General features: G+C 37.6%; 1 protein-coding gene across 4 annotated transcripts in view; it reads right to left on the minus strand.

Annotated features, from left to right (window-relative positions):
- BRAT1 (BRCA1 associated ATM activator 1) overlaps positions 1 to 26,297 on the minus strand; it is a 498,236-nt gene that overhangs the window by 373,734 nt on the left and 98,205 nt on the right. For all 4 annotated transcript variants that reach the window (XM_044089125.1, XM_044089127.1, XM_044089124.1 and 1 more), the window contains exon 4: positions 16,427 to 16,574. In XM_044089125.1, coding sequence (XP_043945060.1) covers positions 16,427 to 16,574 — 148 coding nt within the window. The remainder of the gene's footprint in view (positions 1 to 16,426; positions 16,575 to 26,297) is intronic.

Genomic DNA, 26,297 nt, shown 5'->3' on the forward strand with positions numbered 1-26,297 from the left:
TGTTAATACATCTTCTGCCTACTGCCCAAGTTGTATGGTTCATCAGGATTCAGTATTAACTCCACGTCTATTTGCTGTCACCTAGTGACTTTATTAGAAAAGGGCCACAGTACAACTGTTTACAGATGATGCTCAGATTTGCCTAGCTTTCCTTCAGGAGCACATGGTTACATGAACACACTGAAAACCATTTGCAAACAAAACCAGCTCACACTTAACCCATCCAAAACAGTGACCACAGATTTTCATGCCACACGCAGGGTTCACTGCTCCCATCTTTGAGCTTCACATCACCTATGAAGTCAAAAACTGGAGTTTGTGCCAAAAGTGGGTGATCTTATGAATGCCGATTGTAACATGAACAATGTTACCTACACTGAGGGTGAAGATATAGCAAACCTACTGGCTGATAATTTATCTCTAACTTTTCCACTCTCTCCCCTCCACCTGTCCCTCAAGATAAACCTGAAACTAGCTTACCTCCAGCTATCACACAAGACCAAATACTAAAAGTGCTATCAAAAGCTAAAATACTGAATCTGTGAGCCCTGACAATATCCCTGGATGTTTCTTAAATAGTATGAAGCATGATTTGGCCACAACCCAAACAACACTATTCAGTCTTAGCCTCCATACAGGTTTTGTACCAAGTGAATGGAGAACAGCTACAGTCATTTACTTGCATGAGGCAGGACCATCCACAGACCCATAAGTCTGATCAGCCTCATATCCAAACCATGGAACTAGTTATTATGGAACTAATCAATCAGGACCCTCAAACAATGAACCAATCTCATTTTGGATTCTTCAAGGGCAGATCAGGCTTACTCAACCTGGTGGAATTTTTTGAAAGGGTCATCAAAGGAATGGATGAAAAAATGGTACACCCTCCATACATCAACCTGGCCAAAGCATTTGACAATTCCCCAATCAGACATAGTAGAAAAGGTAAATAAACTGGGAATAAACTTATGTCACCCACTGGATTGCCAACTGGTTCACACACAGGATGCAGGAAATCAAAACGGGAAATTACCTCTACAAAGGGACCGGTCACCAGTGGAGTCCTCCAGAATTCTGTGCAGGGACCTCTTCTGTTTGGCATCTGCTTTTCTGAAGCAAGCGCCAATACCACAGGGCTCTGTCTGATGTTTGCAGATGTCTGCAAGGTAGGACCAGTCACTGAACCCCCAAATGAGCTAGTCAACGCTGCAGGAAGGTTTGTCCTAAATGGATAACTGATGCCAAAATCACGAACTGAGACTAAATGCAATATGTATTATTGTATATTTTGGGAAATCATCTATCCCGGGGAACTACCACATTAACAATATGTTCCGAAGAGCTGACCCACTTGTTCAGGATTTGGGAACTTATGTGGACATTAACTCAACTTTTGACCATGTTTCTACTGTCATAAGAAAGTCCTTTTAAACCGCACAGCTTATAAACAAAGAGATAATGTTTAAATCTAAGGAAGTCACTGACCCTTTTACTCAGTTTTCATTAGGCTAATAACTGAATATGGCATCCCCTTTGGGGTGTAGCTGTCCAGACAGGTACAACAACTAGAACACCCACAGAGATACCTTACTAAAAGGATACAAGGCCTAAACAACAAATCCTACATGGATTGCCTCAAAGACCTGTCACTACACTCAGTATGTGACAGAGAACTAAGAGGCAGCCTGTGTCTGTGTGATACAAATGTGATACGAAATAGAGGCACATTGAGTGAGTGTGATTATATGACTGTTGCCTCACTATATCTCGACATTCTCTTTATTATCTTTATTTTCTTTATTTCGTCCTTGACGTATGAAGTAATGTTATATTCTGGAAGTGTCAGCAGGCATGAGAGATGAGGCCGTGTTCCAGAACAGTCTAGTGATTTCAGCAAAGTCACTTCATTTGATTACGAAATACGTCTTTGTATGTGTATGTGTGCTGGGATAGTCCAGTACAGTACCAAAACTTGCAAAGTCATTGAAATATTCCAGTATGACACTTGAAACTTGCAAAATCATTGTATTTGACTGGAACTGCTGTTCCTTCAGGGGTGGGTGGCCAACACCACAGAATGATCTAGCAAGATCCAGCCTACACTGGGAAAGTACTGGTTCTCATGACTTGTGGTAAACAATTTGGTTATATATAGCTGGGGCTCCCTGCACTCAGGCAGAATCCTCACCTGTGGAGTGGACCCACTGCCCAGAACTGTTTTCTCAATGAAGACTCCTGCATGACTGCAACGGGGCTTCCCAGTCAAGACTGAAGACAGGATGAAGCTTTATCTTTATTGGTGATATATACCTTTTTCTTTAAATGTATTGTCTAATTTCATATTATAGTTAAATACAGTGTACTTAGTTTTCTGTTTTAGTGTTATTTACTGTTCAATTAAATAGAGTTTATTTAGTTTTCTGTTTAGTGACAGAAAGTTTGTTACTAAATAATTTCCTTCGCGTGAAGTGAATTATTTCGAATCCTGCTCATTAGGCAATACAGTCTGGCATACAAAGCATCCTCCACCCCATTACTGATGAATTTACTGCACATCAGCAAGTCAAATGGCATCAGAAATAGTCAGTCTAGGGATATGAACCTCTCCTGCAACATCAATAGAACAGTTTGGAGGGGCTGGTTTATCTTGTGGAGGATACCACTGCTCTGGAGCAAATTCCCATCCACATTAAGCAAAGTTCATCTCCATCTATATTCAAGCCCAACTTGGGTCTATGGATGGGAAAGAGAAAAGTTACCCCAGGATTGCCCCCTGTACTCCTAATGGACAGCGGCAGCTCCTAAATGATATATTCCATGTATGGGTCCCCTCAAACTACTTACTGTATGATCCCAGTTGGGGTAGTATACAATTGTTGACCACGGGATGGGCAAGGCCAACCTATAACCAAATGGGACAGGTTATTTCAAACAGAAAAAGGGATACTGACTAGGTTAAAAATGACCTGCAAGGCCAGCTAGCCTAGTACTTAACTATGAACATACGGATGGTTCACATTTCAGAAACAGCTGTAGGCTGCATGAAGTCCTCTTTTTACCATCTTAAGAATATCACCCAGAGTCTGGAAAAAGAATGTCCTGGTTATCTTTCAAGTCAGTTACTGCAGTGTTCTGCACCTAAGGCTCTCAAACAAGCACAGCAGATTGCAGTAGGTGCAAAATTCCAAACCCAACTCCAATTCCCGGGTATTCAGACCGCTCTTGCATCTCATTATCTGTGCTGGTACTTTATCAGACAAAGAAACCATCAACATTTCAGTCATGAATTTACAAAGTACTGCATATGTCCAGGATCTATCCCATCTAAAGGAGTTTCTTAAACTCTACTGAGCAGTTCAGCATCTCTGCAAAGCTGCCTTGGCACTAATACAAATCCTGAGGTGCAGACTTGAAACATCTAAACAAAGTCCCCTGACTGGTATGATTCATTACCTGAAGAAAGCTTCAGGAGGTACAGCAAGGCATACCACTTTCAGTAAGGTATTCTGATACCTCTAACAAGTAACAAATGTAAAACTAGGCAAACCAGTAAAATAAATCCAGTAGAACCAGGAATCCAGGACGCCAATTAGATAGTGTAGAAATGATCCATCTTTATTAAAACCAACAGTTTTAGCGCTTTCATCTCCGTAATAGAGACTTCATCAGAAACAATTAGCTACATTTAATTGAACATTTATATAGTATTTGAATCAATGACATCACATGATAATTAAAATTTAAAACAATACAAACCTATATAAAACTAAACTGTATATGTTGAATGTATATACCTGTTGTATTTTGTTTTTATTTTTATTTTAGTATATATTTGGCACTTTGGGTCTTGTTTAAAACACAAAATTTTTGTTTAAAAACTTTGTTAAAATATATTGTGTATAATAAACTTCTGAATAATAAATAAATAAATATATTAATATGTTTAAAAATCTCAACTGATGTATGAATGTGTCAATTTGTAACCTTATTGAAGAAAAATATAATAAATCTATTTTGTTGAATCAATAAAACTGCTTGAACCTTAACATGAATAAATTAATTTGTTATACATAAATAGTTAGTATAAAATATACATTATTCTTAATCAATGTTTCAATTTCACATGTGTAAAAAATATGTAAAAGTATATATGTGTATATTACTCAAATATTGTTGGCCCTTTCAATGAGTAGCGGTACTAATGATACAGTTTCATTTAATCCTGGGGGAAACATAGAAGCCAATCTAAACTGCCATTGGCTTTCCTTCTTTTATAACAAGTTTTTCCAGTCACCGCCTCTAGTGTCTGTTTTTATAGTATCTAAAATGCCAAAGACAAATTTCGTGAATCCAACACAAGAGGTGCTATGTTTATACAAAGCATTAGTGTTCTTGTGGTTCTTAATATCGTTCAAATGCTCATAAATTCTGATTTTAAGAAGTCGTTCAGTCTTGCCTACGTAAAAATGTTTACAGGTGCAACATAAAGCCAGGTATACCACTCCCCTGGTGTTGCAATTACCATTTTGTAAGTGTACCTTACTGTTCATAATGTTGTTTAACATTAAAGTTGGCTCCACATAAATGTAAGAACAGTAGTGACACATACCACATCTTTTTGTACCTTGTTTGTTGTGGGGGGTGTTGAATCTTTTGTATTCTAAAAGTTGCTTTATATTGGGACCCACTTTGTTGACAAATCTGGGTGTGTTACCCAATTTCTTGTATATAACATCATTGGATCTGAAAATGTTCCAATTCTTTTGGAAAATGTTTTTGATAGCAGGGGTTCTTGTGTTGTATGTTAGAACACAAGTGGTGTTAAAGTCACAAGTGTTTTCTCCCCCGCTAAAGTGTTCTCAGAGGAACCTAATAGAGAGATATATTTTTGACCCCATTGATAGTAAACATTTTGTAGAGTAGAATTAATCAAATCTATGGGGTATCCCCTCTCCAAAAACATTTCTCTTAACAAAATGAATTCATTTTCCAGGTCTTCTTTGTGGGAGGTCATCCTGGCAATCCTAATAGCTTGCCCTTTTATTATACTGACCTTTTGTGATATAGGATGATAACTCTCAAAGTGCAGGTAGGCATTACAGAATGTTTTCTTTCTAAATATTTTTGATTTGAACTGTTTATTTAATTTATCCTTAATAATACAAGTGTTAAGGTAATTGATACTAAATGTGTTGTATTGAAAAGTAAAAGAAAGAAAGGCAGTACTACAACTGATGTAATCTATAAATTTAATGATTTCTTCTTCAGGGCCTCCCCACAAAATAAAAATATCATCCAGGTATCGAAGATAAAGTTTAATGTGGGGCCAAAATGGACCATCAAATACATGTTGTGTTTCCCACCCTAGTAGGACCAAGTTAGAATATACTGGTGAACAAGTAGCATCCATAGGTACACCAGTAACTTGTTGATAAAATTCCCCCTCAAAACTTAAAAAATAATTTTCAAGGACTATGTTCATAAGTTCACATATTAAATTTACTTTGTCATTGTCAAGGTCCAAAAATTTAAATAATACTTCCTCAAACAAAGTCATCCCTTCATTTTTGGGAATGCATGTAAACAAGTCTTTTACATCTATAGTTAAAAACAAAACATTATCTTGAAATAAATCTTGTTTGACACTTTTTAAAAATTCCCATGAATCTTTAAGTAAATGAGGGGTCTTGTGAACTACATGTTGTATGTGAGAATCAATAAATACAGAAAGTGAATGCGTTTTGGATCCCTTGGCCGCCACTATGGGTCTGAAGGGAGGCCTAGAAATATCCTTATGTATTTTTGGTATTCCAAAAAATACCGGAATTTTGGGAAATTTTGTAAATAGAAACTCGTATTCACTGGAACTGATTCTCCCTTCCAGAAGATATTCCTCTAGATAACTGTTTATTCTGGGATAAGAAATGTTGATTTGATTTTTGGAAGTATGACTATAGGTGTTCTCGTCAAATAATAAATTTAGCATGGTGTTGGAATAATCCATGCTCTTGAAAATGGCTATTCCCCCACCTTTATCGGGAACTATGATACGAATACTATGATCATTTCTCAAGTCACATAGTAAATTGAATTCATTCTTGGTTAAATTCCAATAATCCAACCTATAATTTTGTTTAAATTCATTATATATATCTTCCATGACCAGTTTTTCATAGGTTTCCAGTAAGGGATGTAAAGGTGGATTAAAACGCTCTTCTTTTTTAATCTCTTATCAATGCCTATAGTATTTCTAACGTTGTCCTGTAAAGGTTCTAAAAGTATTTCTAGATTTAATTTTCTCACAAAAAGTTTCAACGCTTCTATATTCTCTACAAGATCACCTCTACTGGATGGAATGAACTTAATGCCCTTTGTAAACAGGTTAAAATGGTCATCAGTAATAATCAAGTCTGAGTAGTTATAAATAGTAAAACCTCCTCTTTTAAAAACAATATTATCTTCTGGTATAGAAGGAATATCAAAAGTGTCTTCGTCTAATATGCATTCGTGGGATGGGGAAACTGATTTCTTTTCTGGGGATAGTAAGTTCTGTTGTATTCCCCTTTCTTGTTGTAATACTGTGCCAGTCTCTCTGAGCGCCTGAGAGTGGGAAAATCCCTTTCATCTGGATTTTGTATACCCATCCCTTCTTCCACCCAATCATTGGTATGCCCTGCATAATGATCCACAGAAGATGGTGAATGCCCTTGTGGAAATTCGACACTACCATGTCTATAATGCTGTTTATACATAGACTTGTTCCTATTAAACTTCTTGTGAGATACATTTTGTTTTTTGTTAATGTATACCAAATTATCTTGATAATTCTTCTGATCCCTGTTAATTTTACATTTTTTCTTTTGAAAAATGTTAAAACATCTATTCTCAACTCTATCCAACATTTTAAAATACATAGTACTATAATGTGAAAACAATAAATCATTTCTAATTTTGTTATCTAAACTTTGTACATCCTTAAAGACATGTTCTTTTTGAATTTCATAATATTGTACAGTTTTTCTTAAAAGACCCAGGCCTATTTCATTAAAATAATCACAAAAATCAGACAAAATTTCATCAGAATAGTCTATGCCAAAAGGAAATTTATAAATTCTGAGTCCCTGTGGCACAATTTTTAAATTAATACATTGTTTTAGATATGCAATGTCAATTTCAATGCTTTTGCATTTAAAAAGTCTTTTTTCCATAGAAAAAATCAATTCCTTCAAGGAAGCATTGTGATAATCCTTGTCCACATGGTTAAAGTTATTGTCATTTTCATTAATATTTTCAACAGCAGAAAAGCAGTATTGTTTTGAGAGAACCTTGTCAAATCTATTAGTAGCCTCCTGTTGAGAGACTGTCACTGGGTGAAAAACCGGTGTAACGCCACTGTCATTATGAATAACATTATTGCTAGAAAGTCTGTCGTTATTAACTATAGGTAAAAACACAGTACCTGCTTTGGGTCGAACATCCATGTTCGTGGATGAAATAGGAATGTTGCCTGACCCAATAAGAATAGGAGATGGACCCAAGTCTGTGCGACATCCAATAGATATACCCTTAGTGCCGTTTAAACAACTGGAATCAATAGTATTTAATCCAAAATCAGGAACGTCTTGTTTATCCGCCTCGCCATTTCTGTGAGCTGCTCTAACTTGACTAACCAAGTTCGGGTGATGAAGCGGAAGTCCTACACCGTTGGTATTGTAACCAACATAGCCCGGAGGCACAAACACATTGCGCTCACCCATAAAGGAAGGAACGTTTGCACCGTAACTGTATTTTTGGGTTAAGAGTTCCAAAAGCTTTGTGAGCTCACCCTTTAACTGGGAAACTTCGCCATGTAACTCTTTTATCTCCACTCCTTGGTCCTCGGCAAGCGTAGTGTTAGACAAGTTGAGATCCCCAGAAATATCCATGGTTCACGAAACGCCACAAACAAGTAACAAATGTAAAACTAGGTAAACCAGTATTCAGAAGTTTATTATACACAACAATATATTTTAACAAAGTTTTTAAACAAAAATTTTGTGTTTTAAACAAGACCCAAAGTGCCAAATATATACTAAAATAAAAATAAAAACAAAATACAACAGGTATATACATTCAACATATACAGTTTAGTTTTATATAGGCTTGTATTGTTTTAAATGTTAATTATCATGTGATGTCATTGATTCAAATACTATATAAATGTTCAATTAAATGTAGCTAATTGTTTCTGATGAAGTCTCTATTCTGATACCTCTGTATGACTTGAGTCCTAATAATTCAAATGTTAAAAACAAATGCAGAACAAAAACAGCAGTTGATAGCAAAACACTCATTTAGGCTTAACCACTGTACTGTTTTACATACTTACTATTTCTTTACTTAATGTTCCTAGATTAACAGGCACAGTACCAAATCAAATTCCTCACTGAATTTCTGCACAATTATAAATGGTACTTGATTAAATAACTCAAACAATGACATAGGTACACATATATCAACAGAAAAGATAACAAACCATAGTGATATTTCTCATTGTGTTCATGCAGTATATATTTTTTTCTTTTTAACAATTTATCATTAACTTATATAAATTGTTCAATTCTACCTTCCTTTGACTTCCAAATTGGCTGCACCCGAGTAACAGCTTAATTTCAGCTCTCCCAGTGCGAAAACAGAAATTCAGAAAAGACAGCCAGTGAATTTGTCTTTTGGGGAAAATTTCAGTTACTGGCTAGCAAGTGCACTGCCTGGATGCCAGCAAAGAAGAAATTTAGAGAACTTACAAGAAAATCAGTCGCAAAAGGTCAGGAGAAAACACTAGCTGGGAAGAATCCTGCAGCTGTTCAGCAAAAAGCAGGTCAATCTCCAGCTTTGATGCAAAGACATGACTTCCAGTAATTTGGAGTTAAAAATAAGTTCATTTGCTCAGAGCTGATTAAAATAAAGAAAATACTGAAGGCGTATATAAACTCAAATAAGAAAAGGTGGGAAAAGGTTTAAACATATTCAGATGACCTGATAAAACTGCAAATATCAGAGGTCAAAATGAAGAAGAGGATGGCTGAGTATCAGAATACTCAAGAAAAGATGATTCAAAAAAATGTTACAATTAGAGGACAGAGTGAATTGGGAAAACCTGAGATTTTCTGCTAGACCAGAGAAACTGGAAGGAACATACTATATTAATTTTATCAAAGCACAAATAAGCAAATGGACTGGTAGTCTACATCAGGAGTTGTTAATTAAAAGAACACATTGTGTGTGTGCTCCAAACCTGGCCATGAGAAAGCAACCAAGTCATCTAATAGTAAAAAGGCAATCCTACAAGCAGAAAAAAAAAGAGTTGATTCTGACAAACTGAGGAGGAAGGACAAAGTACTAAAACAGAGACAGCAGAGCATTTGTGGAAAATGATTACTCACTGTACACCAGGAAGAGGAGGAGTAAATTTATTCTAGCAATCAGGGAATGCCTAAAAGTAGGTGTGAGATACAAGCTGCTGTATCCAGCTATCACAATATTTTTTCCTGGAGGGTCAAAGTCAATTTCTGATGCAGAACATGCTAAGGAGGAAATACAAAAGTTGGCCCAATAAAAAGTGAGCTATCAAACAGAAGGGAATTCTGCTTCTTATTCCTCTGATGATAGAGCTCATACAGAGAGATTTTGCCAGTGAAACCTTTCCCAATGTTCCAAAGGAATTACTTGAGAGAGAGAGGAAAAAAAGCACATGAGTTGACTAGAACCAGGAGTACATTAGAAATTAATAGAATGGATGTGGGAGGTGGAGCTCAACAGAAAGAAAACCAGCAACTCCGAAATGAATTAATAAATGTGGGATTATAAAGCATCAATTACATTTGTGAAATACGGCACAAAAAGAAAACCTGAAAATATTGAACTTTTTCACTTTGTTAAACTTGTAGGAGACTCCAAAGCATTTGCCCTACTTCATGTACTAATGTTTGGCAGAACATCAAACAGAGGGGAATAGGAAGCTAAGATGTAATTATAAAGAAAACAGTTTTTGTTCTTAACAGTATTTTTATAAAACATGACATGGATTGCATGTTATAAAAAATCTTTATTTCAGTTAATTTTTGTGTGTAATAGGGATACTAAAATAAACAGGTGCCCCTTTTTCCATTCTTTCTTTCTTTCATCTTGTTCAGTTTTAAGAAATATATGCACTGCAGTGTAAAAAGAAAGAAGAAAGTCTGGACAAAACAGCATATAAGTAAAGTTGATATGCTTTCTCTTACTTTTGCATAGGAGAATGACTGGATTAAGGTCCTTTACTTGATCCAATAACAAGTTTTTAGTGGAAGCAAGTAAATGAAAGAACACCGAATGTAATGAAAAGTTTTCCTCTAGAAAATAAATGGTCAAAGTGCAACATGAGAACCCTGTAGTTAAAGGCAACTGTGTATCTCAGGTTTCTATGAAGACAAGCTACTAAGAGTATGACAATGTGAGGTATTACCAGCTATGCCAGGAGAGGTATGTTAGTGGATGTGTAACATATGTCAGCACAACTAGCTAGAGTTTTGTAAAGAATTGTATGTCATTTGTATAACAAACTGATATGTACAGGTGCTTGTGTTGAAAATGTATCTGTAAAGTTGCTTGTGTTAAAAATCAAGTGGGTCCTGATCGACAGAAAGAAGTATACCTGTATGTCAGACTGCATGTTAACTATTGAAATAAGTATAATGTTACAGAGGATATTGGAAGAGAAGATGTTAATCTTAGTCAGGCTAACTTTGAGAAATATTTTGAAATTAAATTACTTGCTATAAGCCACAAAGACTGTGCCTCACAGGTCTCAATGCAGCCAGAGACAAAACGTCTGTACTATGAAGCCTTCGGTATTGTCTTTTGCAGTGAACTAATTGCTACTCTGGAAGGGTGGAAGGTTAAAATTGTTTTATGACTTCCAGAAGCTGCAACATATCTTAGCAAAGCTGTGTGTGTGTGTACCATTGACACATATGTGTTAGACTATGGTTCAGTTGCTAGTAAAGGGGGTAGTAAGGGAACCAGACGTCAGATGACCATATATATGCAATGTCATTCTGTAATCCAGGACTAAAATGATGCTTTAATACTAGATGAGACGGAAATCTCAAAGCAGTCTGTTTTTGGAACCTGACCAAAAAAAAAAAAAAAGAACCTCACACCTACCTTGTCTTACGTTAGAAAAATGTAGCGAGATTAGTTAAGTTCTGTTTTTCTGTATCTGTGTGAATCTATTTATCTGTGTTACTTATTTAAATATTTCCTGTGACTGAAAGACTGGTGTTTATTGTAAATAGATATTTAGTATTTTCATGTTCTTTTATTATTTATTATTAAATATATTTAAAGGTTTCATTGCGACTGGCCCTCTAGAGCATATTTTAACCTTTGAGAATACTTATATTTATTTGGTGACACTGTGGCCACTCCTGAAAGTCTTACTGCATTGGTCAAACAATACCATTTGTATTAGTACTAATTTCACTCAGTATGACTGGTTACCCTTGTAAGACCCTTAGAATAACTGGTTTTGGACTGTCTAGTGGTAGTAACTACCTTATAGTCTGGGCAGAGGAGCATAGCTAGTAAATATGTGCCAGCCATTTTCAGTGTGTGTGTGTGTGTGTGTGTGTGTGTGTGTGTGTGTGTGTGTGTGTGTGTGTGTGTGTGTGAGAGAATGTGTATGCACATGCAAATCAAATCTGAAAGAGTGTGGGTGTCAGCTACTTGGAGCAGGGACACACCGCACTGGTTTCACAGAGAGGTTTGTTGGAGAACTTGTCTTGGACACTCAGCTGAGGACTCAACTCTACAGATGTGCCAGTGGGGAGTCTTATTGATGGCCTGGAGAGAGAGAGAGAGAGAGAGAGAGAGAGAGAGAGAAAGAGAGGGAAACCTAGACCCCGGCCTGTTTTTCTTGTGTGCTCTTAAGGGAACTAGTGCTTGGTGCAGAGAGCTGAATCTGGAAATACTGTGTATAGCTATTTATGTTCTAAGTGAACATCCCTCACCAGTGTCAGTGGTGAGGATTCAGGCTCCTTGATTACTGGCTCAGAGGGGACGTCACAAGGGCAATAAAAATAGAATACATTTTTTTCTCAATGGCTAAAAAATAAAATTTTCTGAAAGCATTCACGTTGTTTTCTACATCTGGGAGAGGAATAAAAGATAAGACAAAAACAGATAGCACTTAGTGTAAACAAAAGTTCAGACTGTACAATGTGTCTTAGGACAGATAACCTTTATTATAGGTTAATCCAAGACAGAGTATGGCTGTCAGTCTATGATAATTGTTCTATTAGGAGGGTTAAACTGCATTATTTGAAGATGTACATAATTTTGTATGTGTGTATTATGTTAATATGTTATGGGGGAGTTCCTGGGTGTGCTTGATTTTTTTTTGGAAGGTTTTCATTAAAACAAAAAGGGCTTGTAAGATGTGACATAGATTCAAATGGATATGACAAGAAACAGCTGTATAAATAAATGATCAACTTGCCAAACATTAGTGTATCCATGTAGCACAAAATCTGAAACTAGATATTTTAAAAAAGATGTGATATAACAGGGGGGAATAATAACTTCTTATCGTTATGACAACACTTTCCATATTACTTTGAAATGTGAATGGTCTCATAGATATATACTATGCAACAAAGACTAGAAGATTTAGGATATTTGCTTGAGAGTGTCTGCATAGGTATTTTTATACCCTAAGCAAACTCCAAAGTTTTTATCCTCAGGTAGATTACAAATACTGGAGGTATGATGGGGACGGAAGAAGCAATCGGGAACATATTTTTGAGAGTGTAATGAGTTTGCAGACTTTAAAAATTCCCTGCCAGAAATACTGGATGAGCAAATTGGTATCACTAAGGAAATTATTTTTCTTGAGCTGTGAGATAGAATCTGAACTGACACAGTACGGCCTTGCTGAGTTTAATTCTGGTGGCTGCCAAAAAGGCAATTACTAGAAAATGGAAATCAAAGTGTAAACCAACTGTACTTGAAGTAGTGAATATAGTAACAAAGATAAAAGAACTGAAAGTGAGAGCTTTAGAGAAGAATAGGAACAAATTACATAAAAATGGGAATTATGGGAACAATACATGAAAAATACTGTTTTGGAGCAGGAATGAGGTTTAAGGGAAGGCAAGAATTGAAAGAGTTATATAATGTTTGAATAACAATATCTTTATAGTAGATTATATGTGATGTATAATGTTTGCAACTGAAAATGTCAATATGGTTTGTTTTCATTAATATCAATCTGTGACTGCCTGTGTCATAAGTGATAATTCAATAACGATGCTTCTTGTTTTAAAAAATCTACTTTCCCTTAAAACCCACTCTTCCTCTTGAATATTATTCTGTATTTATTCCATTCCCATGTCTGGGCAATTCAGATCCTGTGTAATACCTTTTTTTTTGGGGGGGGGGGTGAAGGATGCAACATGTTGGTAGAATTTAAAAATCCCCTTAGAGTACTTTGTCAGAAGTGTTGAGGGAGCAAAGGAACAGATTCTTTAAAAGGTGGACAAAAACTGAATTGCTAGAAAATGTAAAGCAAAATCTAAACCAACTATAATTAAAGTACTGAACATTGTAAAGGAGATAAAAGAACTAGATATCATATCATTAGCAAAGGGAGAAAGGGGACAGAGGGATTATATGGAAATAGATGGAATTTACAGGAACAATACATGTAACACAATTTTCGGGAGAATGAGTGAGGCTTATGGGAAGTCAGGAAGTGAACAATTTACGTAATGCTGGAGCGAACAATTACTGTTAAAAATGAAGCATACATGTAACTGCACAAAATGTTACTATGGTTTGTTTTCTATTATTGCATGCATATCTATCTGGCTATCTAAACCTGGACTTAATAAAAATGTTTAAAAAGTTGCTTATGCAGTTAAAATGTGTATACCATAATACCAGCAGAAGGTTAAAAATCAAAGTTGAAATGGATGATGATGAAACAGGGAGGGAGTTTAAGTAAGGAAAGAGTAGGATTTTGGATGTAGGTCTTTAACAACAACAAGCATGCAGAATATTGTAGTTGTAAAGTAACAGAAAAGATTCTAAATAATTGAGCCAATGCAGGAATGGAGAAACATTTTACCAACAAGTGTGACCGTAAGCAGGGGTATGGAGAATAGGCAAGAGGGTGCTGGAAAATTACTGGAGAAAATCGAAAAAGGAACAAAGGTTTTGGAAACAAACAAGAGGGGGAAAGGCAATAGAGTGGGATGATGCCAAGAAAAAGTTTGTACCGTTGGTTAGAGATGACCTTGCCTATCGGATTAATCATGGAGTATACGCAGAAAGAAAGGGACAAGGGAGTGTTAAGTTAAAGACCAGTTCTGATAAAGTTTTTAGTTGAGGCTAGAACATAAGCTACTATTAATAAGGTTGTGCATATAAAATAATGCTCGACAACTATAAGAATCAATCCCAGGTGGTTAGAAAAGATTAGAAAGAGAATGGAAACACAATTAACAAAATAATAATGAGAGGTAATCTATGTTACTCACAAGTATGTGACAAAGTCCAGAAGGTTTAGGATTTTTGCTTCGAAGTGTTGCACAGGTGCTTGTATACCCCAAGCAGATTTCAGAGAATTGTTTTCCTTGGGTAGATAGCAAATGCTGAACATGTGACTGGAAAAGACAGGTAAATGGGAACATGATTTTTGGGAATGAAACAATTTGACAAATTTTAAAAATTCCCAATACAGTACTTTTGTCAGAAATGCTGGGGGAGCAAACTATTCTAACTAAGGAAATTATTATTTTGAGCGTGGACACAGGATCTAAATTGCCAAGACATAGCAAGGCTTTATTAAGTTTAATTCTATTGGCTGCAAAAAAAAAAAAAAAAATTACTCGAAAATGGATTGCCGCCTATCAGGTATTTTTCTGGACTACCCAGAAATTAGAATGTTAATATGTTAGTCCAGAAAGCATTTTACAAGCGCTGGTATTCTGTTTATCTGCACAGACAGAAAGCTAGAACTTGTAAGAAATTCAGCCCCTGAATAGCTTTTTAATTGAAAAGCATTGCTAACGAAGGAGGGGGAACAAAAGAAGGCATTCCACTTCACAATGACATCATAAATTGGGTGGGAAAGGGGACTGAAAATGGGTGGAGACAGGAGGGGTTGTGGGTAATGCAAGGGTGTGGTTTTGGTTCAGTTTTCGCCACATCAAAAGGTTAGAACCCTAACCATAACTTAAGTACTGAATATGGTTAAGGAGATAAAATAACTGGCAATGTGATCTTTAGAAAAGGGAAGAAGCAAATTGCATTGTGGGGACAATGCATGCAGAATAATGTTTAAGAGGAGAGGTTTAAGGGAAGGCAGGAATTCAGCAATTGTATAAAATGTTGGAGAGAATGATAATTGTTAAAAACAAAACAAATATGTAATCTATACTACATGAAAAAATGTTACATTGGTTTAATTTACCTTTTACTGACTAGATAAAGAAATTTAAAAAAAAAGTGGGGTGCTCCTTATTGATCAAGGAAAAATGCTCACAACCTTGACAGGAAGAAGAAAGACACCAACTCCTTATGGTCCTCACATCCCTTGTTCCCTAATGGAGATAAGGCAGAAGCCAACTAAGAGTAACAATTTCCCAGCAGCCTACTGTCACCTGCATATGTTGATTAGAACAACAGTGAATGAACATTAAAGAAATACCTTCTTTTATCTGATTAGTCTCTCACCTATCCTCTTATTTTGTATGACATGCAGCACACAATATATGCTTTGTTTTGAATTTCTGGAGACAAACTCTCCCCCCCCCCCAAAAAAAACACTGCACCACAGAGAGTTCATTGGAAAGGATAGCGTTTCCAATATTTGGCTAAATCCGACCCCCCCCCCCAAAAACTATAATCATGTTACTGTACCAAAAGGTATCAGGGGCTCATGTTCGTGGTTTGACTTCTGAACTATCGCTGAGATAACCCAGACCTAACTTGTATGACAAGTGACCAGCCACTGCAAGCAGAAGGAGGGAGAGTTCAGAAATGAAATCCCTCCTACACCCTATGTAATAGCAGCAAAGTATGTATGTGCTTGAAAAGTCTGTGCACGGTTTTAAAAATGTCAACCCACTCACCGATCATGCCTTGGAAGGAGTAGCAACCCTGTAGTACCCCTCGCCTCCTGTCTAACAAACATTTTATAAAGGTGTACAGGACTACTGTCCATACTCTGTACTGATCTACTTGCTTCTCTTCTCATGGCATACTTCTAATGCAAGCCTGTGTCCTGTAAAACAGTGCGCGTGAGTGTGTGTGTGCACGATGGAGAGACAGAGACAACACTGGTACACACACACTGAAGCAAAAGCAATACAGGTAGAACAAAATTGTCTTTATGCCTTACTAGAATCCTCAAAGAACTGAGCAGCCTCTTGGTGTTGCATCATACTGTGCATTCCTTGAATCCAACCACTCCGCACTGATGCATCGTCCCATAACAGTCTTCTGCTGACTCCACTTTCTCCAAACAGGCAGGACAAGATTTCCTCCCTCTAAAATGTAATTACAAGTCCTTATTTTTTTGTTTTATATTGACAGTGTCAAACACATTAGCAACAATATTCATTCTGATGTTTCGAAATATTTCTGATTTTATACATTTTCCTCATTCCCTCTTCTGCTCCTATCAAGAATTTTCCCAACTGCTACTAATTAGCAGGAACATTGCAAAAGAATCTGTTGCTCACCCACTCAATACGATGATTATCGGCCGTCAGCCATGCATAATGAACAGCACTGCCCTACCGAACTTCGTACGAGCTGGAACTCTAGCATATACACACACACTCGCCAGAAACAAAATGTTCTCATGTCCACTCATTTGCAGATTCCAACACATTTAAGTACATGCAAATTGTCTTCCTGTGAGCTAAGGCACCCAATCGCAATATGCTTTCATACACACGTGCACACGTGAAAAGCTACTGTGCAATGCCAAAACAAATAGTGTTCATGGTCTGTTATATCTCCCTCCACTAACCGAAGTTCAGAAACTCAGTTACATACTCAGCAACTGCTGTGGTTTCATTTAGGAGAGATCATGAGTCAGAGGACAGCACAATGTATCAACAGATGACTGTGTGGGAACTCAACAGCACCTCTTTTGGCACATTTTTAAAACTGCAAGAAATGTGTACAAATGTACAAGCGGAACAGGAGCAGAAGTAAGGACTCAAGCCGGTATACAAAAATTCAAGAATATCCAGATAGTAAAATCCACAAGTAGAGTCCAGTCAATAATAGTAAAATCCACAAAAGTTTATTCAATTATAAACGGAGGAGTGCTTTCACTACATTAGCTTTATCAGTTATATTTGTTGGGGAACGAGAGCGTTCACCTGTGCAGCAGCTGGTTTGACTTACATACATATATACATTTTTTAAACGGACTTCTACATTTTGCATTATTACTGAGAAATTAATGATCATGAGAAGTTGCCAGGGGAATCTTGAGCTTACAATGTTCTCCAATGCTTTGGCTGTACTCTCAGGGAGAAAGACGGGTTTGACAAGAAAAATTATTTTCAATCTTGCTGGCAGCAGATATATAAATGGTCTCTATAGCAGAGACAACTGTTTCAAGCAACAGATTTTTCAGCAGCTCTTCACCACCACTGCTCCTAAGCAGTGTCAGAGGCACAACAAGTAGCACACTCGCCTTTGGTGCAGAGCACTATGGGTTCTATTCCCACACCAGGTAGATAGATTGCTGACAATGCAGTGCAGTATAAGGGGTGGAGAGATGCAGTCCCAAGTGCATTTCCTTCAGCTGAGACATTAAAACGAGATCCCATCTGCTTGAGTTGGTGTTAGGACAGAGGGGTGTAAAAGGTTCCACGACACCTATCGAGAGGAGAAGAGGGAGTTCCCCAATGCCCTGGCCAAAAGTAGTACAAATATCACCTTAGGTCTCCCTGAAAAGAAGCCACTAGCCTAATGGGACTAACCCTGTCACCAAAGGATAAATAAATAAAATACCAACACATATTCTTGACAACACATACTGACAACTTATAAAACATCTACAACTCTTAGGTAATCTAATGCCCAGACTGTTGCTACAAAAGTGTTAATACTAAATTTCGATATTGGTCTCCTTCTGTACTCCTAAACAAAGTATTACAATCACATCATTCTATGTTTATCAGTTATTCAAAAACTCTATCATTCCACTATAAAAAAAACTCTTAACTACATGCAAACATATTATGCATCCTTAATTTACCATTTTCCCTAATACATCCCATGTTCAATATTCAAAAGCCCTAACTTGAGCCATTAAAATGCTCACCAGTATACCTGTCCCTACCTTACCTAGTCAAAAATGACATTATATTCTGAAAGACTCAAATGTACTGCATCCTTTAATGTTACATATCTGAAACCTATTAATCACCTGCAGATTCCCAATATAGTTAAGTAACACACAAATTTCTATCCATGACTGAAGACAGCCAGTCCCAAGCTGGATTAAGATAGTGGGCTAACCTCTTAAGATGCTTCAGATTCAATTTCAAATCCAAAGGTAACATATTAAAACGTCTCCATATCATGCAAGTTCCTCTTTGTACTGAAGAACACTCACCTTAAAATTATCAGCTCCATGGTCTACGACAGGATGAAATATTTGCACCAAGTCATCCTAAAATAAGGGCCATAAAACTTAAAACCTCTAAGTCACACCATCCCTCCCAGGAAATTTCCCATTGTCAAACTCCTTAACAACCTCCCCCAACTCTGTCAAGGTAGCCAACCCTACCATCCATTCCTCTGCTTCTCACTTTCCTTCCCATCTCAGTAGCGACATTCTCTAAACATTTTCTGCCATAGATCAGGTGATATACAGTGACACCACCAGCAACCCAAATCAGCATTCCCAACTCAACCTTTAATTCTTAAGCTGACTTTTTTTTTTTTTTTTGCAGCTTCCAATACTTCAAAATGATGCAAAAATTCACTCTTACTGCCTACAAAAATGTATTCTTTGCACTTTAGTTGACACAAAACTCTTAGGATCATAGGAGGTTACTAGGCCAATGGCCCTAGGGCCCTTACAAACATAGTGAAGTACAACCCCTGTTCCCAAGAATATCACGGTATTAAGCATTTGAGTCTGTCCATATAGGTAATATGTCTAAAGCCTAAGATCCTCTTAGAGAGGTATGTTTGTGGCTTTTCCAGTTGTTGTAGTTGTCTAGTGAGATACATACCAAATGGAGTGTTGTATTCTATAACAGGTCTAATGAGGGATGAGTAGAGGGGGATTACGACCTCTTTCTTCCTGGATGAGAAACCTTTTGTAATGAGATGTGCCACATAGAAGGACTTTCTGACTATAGTGGCAAAGTGGTTATCAAACGAGAGGTTGCTGTCAACCTGTGTCCCCAGGTCTCTTATCACACCTTTGGTGTTTAGTGGACTACCGCCTATGTGGTAGTTCATGGGCACCGAAGTTTTCCCAAAGGGAATGACAGTGCACTTTTTGGCATTGAGCTTAAGGCCATGGTTCTGGCACCAGTCATTGGTGTCAATGAGGTCTTTTTGTAAAATGTCTACATCAGTTGGAGAATCAATAATGGCTCCCAGTTTGCAATCATCTGCAAACTTGGTCAGCCAGAGTCCCTTTGTGTTGGCTTGAACTTCAGAGAAGTAGATGCCAAACAGGAGAGGACCTAGGACTGATCCCTGTGGGACACCATTTGTAACTGGTCGGTAGTCAGATTTGGAGTTCGCTACTTACACAGTGTGGGTTCTATCAGTGAGCCAGTTGGCAACCCATCTTATTACATAGGGGTTTATGCCTAGTTTAGTGAGTCTATGAGTCCTGAGTGAGGGGTGGTGTCAAAGGCCTTGGCAAGATCTAGGTAGGGTGTTTGAACTACCTTGCCCTCATCCACAGCTCTGGTGACAGACTCGAAGAAGTCTATTAGGTTGAGCAGGCATGATCTACCTTTCACAAACCCATACTGCGTGGGGTCCAGACTTTGGACATTCCCTATGTCCTTATTTATAAGGTCCATGATGATACGCTCCGTAGCCTTACATATCACACTCATCAGGCTAATGGGGTGGTAGTTCCCAGGGTCTGTAGTCACTCCCCCTTTGTGGAGTGGGATGACATTAGCAGTGCGCCATTTGGTAGGAATAAAGCCTGAAATGAGGCTGTGATTGAACAGGGTACTCAGGTGTGGTGCCAGTTCACTTTGTAATTCATGTAGAACTTAAAGACGGGTTTGTATATATATTTGTATATTCATGTATATTCTTGGCTTTGGACAGTGCGTTTTTTTACCTGTGTAGCCATGATAATAGGGACTTGGCATTCCTCGGGTATTGTGATAGGCCCTTTAGGGAGTGAAAAGGGGGTAAAGTTTGCACTGAACCTGTTAGCCAGTATGTTGGCAATATCAGTTGGTTCTGTATATCTATTGCCATTGTGCTGTAACTCAGAGCAGTATTGTCATGTAAATTCTTGACATAACTATAGAATGCCTTGTGGTTGTCTTTAGAATCTGCAGCAATTTTTATTTTCGTAGCTTTAGAGGATTTGATGATGGATCTCATTTTTTTGCTGAGGCTAACAAAGGAGTTTTTTCCAGTTTGGGGACGTCACCCTTTTCTGGAACAGTGTTTTCTTTCTGTTGTAGAGTTTGTTTATGGTGGGGGACCACCAGATTGGCTTCCTGTTTTTGGAGGAGAGCGTCTTGGTTCTGTTTGGTATGGCCTGTTCCATGCGCTTGTGTGTTGATCTGTTCCCTCTTCTACACTCTTCTAATAGTGACACTTCATGTCTTGGTTGCTTTATAGTTTTTTCTATTCGATATTTCCATGATGGTATTTGATTTCTCCCCTGTCCTTCACTACCCTGTGTTCTTGTGGTAGAACTTTATCAGTTATTAATTTGGCTGCACAGTAATGTATCCTGTTTACTTCTGTTATATCGCATGAATCTCTACAGACAGTCCTAATTACTGTGTGCATTTGTTTTATCAAACTTCTGACATTTGTGGTTTTATTGACTTTCTGCAGTCTATTTCTTTCATTGATCTTAATACATCTATCTATCTCTATTAAGTCCAGCAACTCTTCTCTTAGCTCAGTTTCTTTTAGACTGAGGGCACATTTTCTGTTTTCCATTTCCTGTCAGCATTCTATAGAAAGTTCTACTACATCCTCCTGTGGCACATTCTCTTCAGTTTCATCCTGTGCCATCCGTTCCTCTGTCATATGAGAACTCACTGGCCTATTACTCCTCAACATTGACTGCATCAGAGTTTCCACAGTTTCCTGTTCCTTCCCTTGCTGTCCAGCTTCAAGTGGATGTTTATTCTGGTTTACTGTGGAAGGCTCCAAAATATCTTCGTAGGGCACCTGACCAATGGCTTCCTATTCCACTGGTTTTCCCTTAGTTTGGAGTTCCATTGCTCTGTCCTGTTGTGGTGCTTTCTGAGCTAGGTTTTCTACACGGAATCCTTCACTTTGCAGGTACTACATGACATCAGTTTCTGTTTCTTTAACTTCTCCATTACTAATCTCCTTTTCCTCTTTGTCTTCTTATTTTCTGTATTGTAAACGTTTCCATGTCTGGATTCCTTTGCCTGTATTTCTCTTCAAATATCTGTGGTGCTGCTCTTTTTGTATCGTTTAGTATTGCTTTCTCCTTTGCATAGATATTACACCACATTAAATCTCTTTTTCTTTCCCTTGTCCATATTACTTCTTCAGATGTCTTTTGATCTTCCTGTTTCTCCTTACTTTCGGGACTCGTTCCATCATGCTGTGATGTAGCCAGTCCCAAGCTGGATTAAGATAGTGGGCTAACCTCTTAAGATGCTTCAGATTCAATTTCAAATCCAAAGGTAACAGATTAAAAGGTCTCCATATCATGCAAGTTCCTCTTTGTACTGAAGAACACTCACCTTAAAATTATCAGCTCCATGGTCTAAGACAGGATGAAATATTTGCACCAAGTCATCCTAAAATAAGGGCCACAAAACTTAAAACCTCTAAGTCACACCATCCCTCCCAGGAAATTTCCCATTGTCAAACTCCTTAACAACCTCCCCCAACTCTGTCAAGGTAGCCAACCCTACCATCCGTTCCTCTGCTTCTCACTTTCCTTCACATCTCAGTAGCAACATTCTCTAAACATTTTTTGCCATAGATCATGCGACATACTCAGTGACACCACCAGCAACCCAAATCAGCATCCCCAACTCAACCTTTAATTCTTAAGCGGACTCTTATTTTTTTGCAGCTTCCAATACTTCAAAATTATGCAAAAATTCATTCTTACTGCCTACAAAAATGTATTCTTTGCACTTTAGTTGACACAAAACTCTTAGGATCATAGGAGGTTACTAGGCCAATGGCCCTAGGGCCCTTACAAACATAGCAAAGTACAACCCCTGCTCCCAAGAATATCAAGGTATTAAGCAGAACTAGGTCAACAACTACTGCCCCTGTCCAAGAGGGGAACAAGTGAAACTCCCAGGATGAATTTGCGGTTTCCCATCCAATCATCCAAATTACATTTAAATAGGTTCAGTGAGGGGCTTTGCTTCACCTAAACTGGAAGTCTGTTTCAGAGGAGTGGTAACCTCTGTAAGATATATCTGTCTCTCCAGCAAGTCCTGTTGGTGTCACATACTAGGTCAAGTTTCCTAGAGTGAGTGCATCTTACACCATTTGATTTACGAATGTGCAGCATTTCCATTACAGAAGGATCAGAGATTGCTTTATATGCAAGGCACAGGTTGCCTGAGTAGTCTGTATGACACAGAGTATTGTGACAGTGATTTCATTCTGTCAATGTATGACATACGCTGAAGAACCTGAATTTTCTCTGTAAGAAACCTTTGAGGTCTTTTCAGTTGTTACAGGTGCCTAGTTAGGTACATACCAAAGGTAGCATTGTACTCTATTATTGTTCTGATGAGTAAAGAGTACAGGGGGTTTACAACCTCTTTTGTTCTGAATACAATGGCCTTGCTTATGAGTTGGCCAATGTAGAAAGCCTTTCTTACTACTGTGGAGATGTGGTGGTCAAAGGAAAGGTGACTGTCAACCTGTGTGCCCAAATCTCCCACCACTGACTGTGTGCTTAGGGTGTTGTTATGAATGTGGTAATCTGTAGGGATGTTGCCCTTGCTGAAGGGTATTTTTTTGCATTGTGTTTTAGCCCATGACTTTGGCACTAGTCGTTTGTCTGTGTAAGTCATCTTGTAGGAAGCTGACATTGGCTGGGGACTCAATGACTGCACCCAGTTTGCAATCATCAGCAACCTTTGTCAGCCATAGGCCTTTTGTTTTAGCCTGTACATTATAGGAGTAAATTCCAAGCAATAGGGGCCCCAGCACAGATTCATGTGCAGCACCACTAGTTATGGGTCTGCTGGTGGAGGTAGAATCACCTAGTTTGACTGAGTGCATTCTACTGGTGAGCCAGTTTGTAAACCACCTGACAAGATAAAAGTTGATCTCCATTTTTTTTTAATTTCTCCAAATCTTTTGGGTTTCTAATACAGTGATAGGAATGGACCCCATTCCCAAGTCAAAGTACAATTAAAATTCATGAAATTAGTATTGTTTCACTCTTTGATGTCAGCCAAAAGTTCTCTTCGCAGCACCCGCAAGGTGCCCAGTAATGACTCCTTCTGCAATTCATACTGAGTTACATGCATTGGTTGCATATCTAAATATGATTGCAGACTCTTTTTTATAAGACCCGATGCTCCTACTACTACCAGAACTATCTGGGTATCCTTCTTCCACATTGCTCTAGTTTCTGCTTGCAAATCCTGATATTTTATGACTTTGCATCTCTCAGTACGCAGGACACTGTAGTCACTGGGTGTGGCGATTTCAATGATCAATGCTACTTTTGTCTTCTTTTCTTGGACTACTATATCTGGTTTTCTAGCATCTACTTTTTGAACTGTTGGCAATGGATTATCCCATGTGATGTAGACTCCATCATTTTCTATAATGCTTTGTGGCTCACGTTTCCAGTGTTTTTCAGCCACTTCAATACCATAATGTTTGCACAATCACCAGTGCAACAGTCTCGCCATATTATTATGCCTTTCAGTATACAGTCCTTCTGCCATTAGTAGGTCGCAACCAACAATGTGTGCAACAGTTTCCAATTCTGTTTTACAAAACCTACATTTGTCTGTTTCTCCCACATGTTCAATGGACTTTGCAAACCAACATGTAAGTAGCCCACTATCTTGTGCCGTCAATATTAACTTTTTATCTCTTGGTTTGAATTTACCTCTCCTTAACCATTCCTGCATTCATTCCTGATTAACACGAGGTTCTTCCAAAGGTTTTCTACACTTGCAACTATATTTATGCATTTTCCACATTTCTTGCCTTCTCATCTAGTCCTTCACTTTATATTCTTTCTTTTGTTTTTGGCACATTCAGTTGCTGCCTGTTTTTTATCCACTTGTGGTTCGATTTCCATTCCTGCTTGATGCCGATATGCTTGAGCTAGCCTAAGCAGGGAAGTCATCTTAGATTTATTCTCTTCATGTTTCAAAACTTTCACTACGTTTGGGTCCTGTGAGGTCAGCAGATATGTGTTGAGTCCCACGATTGCAGAGCTGGACATGTAGTCAATTTCAAGGAGGCCCATCCCTTCTTCGGAATGGGGAATATACAATCTTGGTATGTACTGATTTTTATAAATTATTAGGTGAGCATGAAGCATCCTTCTTGTTTTCCTATCTAATCTATCCAGCACATTTTGGGGCCAGTTAATCACTCCAAAACTGTAAGTTAGGAGAGGAAGAGCAAATTGGTTTATAGCTTGGATTTTGTTCCTGGATGTCAAAGCTGTTTTCAGGTAATTTAAGTCTTCTAAGTACTCCTTACTAACTTTTATTCGCTTTGTTCAAGTTTTATTGTTGAGCCTTCATCAATTTCCAAATATTTATACACTCCCTCTTGCTCAAGTTCTTTTATATCACATTATTGTCCCAAACTGATGTTTTCTTGGTGCTACAGTTTTCCTGCTTTAAAGGTTGCTTTTGCACATTTATCAGGACCAAATGATATTCTTATATCATCTGAAAAAGTTTTGACAACTTGCAGTTGTGCTTTCAGTTCCTCATCTGATGAGCTATACAGTTTCAAGTTGTCGACAAAGAGAAGATGAGAAACCTTTGCACTTTGTTATTTTCTAGGAGCCACATTAAAGCCATGACGTAAGCTATTGAGTAGACAGCTTAATGGATTAAAGGCAAGGCAGAATAGCAACAATGACAGAGAGTCACCCTGGAATATCTCCCTTTGGATTTTTATCCCTGGAATAATAAGTTGTCCTTTATCATGGCTTAATAGTAAAGTGGTCTGCCACTGTTTCATGGTCACTGTAATGTAATTGATCACTGTAGGGTGCATCTTATATATTTTTAAGCACTCTTATCCATGAATAGGGTGCATCTTATACATTTTTAAGCACTCTTTTATCCACGAATATGGGATACTATCAATTGCTTTTTTATAGTCAATCCAAGCTATACTTAAATTCTTCCCCTTTTTACAGTTCTCCACTATGACTTTATTTAACAACACATGATCCTTTGTTCCATATGACTTTCTTTTATTGCCCTTTTGTTCTATTGCCATAACTGAGTTTTCTTTCTAAACCACTATAAACTCTGTCGGCATCAATTCCAGTATATAGTTTATATGTCGTCAGAAGGCTTGTTATTGGTCTGTAATTTCTACGGTAGCTTGCTGGTTCAGGCTTATGTAGGAGCATTGTTTTTCCTGTTGTTAACCAGGTTGGTACCTGTTCAGGGTGTACATATAAATAATTCTTACTTATGGCTAAATCTTCATACAAAGATGTTAATACTTTTAACCAGAAGTCAGGTACTGCATTTGAGCCTGGGGTTTTCCCAATTAGAGGCTTTTCCTAACTCTGTTTTAATCTCTCAGGTTGTTACTTCATCCCATTTCATATCCTGTACCTTTGAAGTTCTTATACTTTCTTTTACTTCTTCTATCCATTTAGCATCTTTGTTATGTTCCACAGGATCTTCATAGATACTTCTCCAAAATGTATCTATTTCTTCTTTTTTTGGTGGTCTTTCCGTTCCTTTCACCTTATTTCCCAGTTCTCTATAAAACTTTTTTGGGTCATCTTGCTTATTTTATAAATTTCCTTTATGTTTGTCTACGTATCTTCCAAGTTTTTCCAC

The sequence above is a fragment of the Protopterus annectens genome, chromosome 12.part0, assembly GCF_019279795.1.
Source record: "Protopterus annectens isolate FY-2018-M chromosome 12.part0, PAN1.0, whole genome shotgun sequence".
Taxonomy (NCBI): domain Eukaryota; kingdom Metazoa; phylum Chordata; order Ceratodontiformes; family Protopteridae; genus Protopterus; species Protopterus annectens.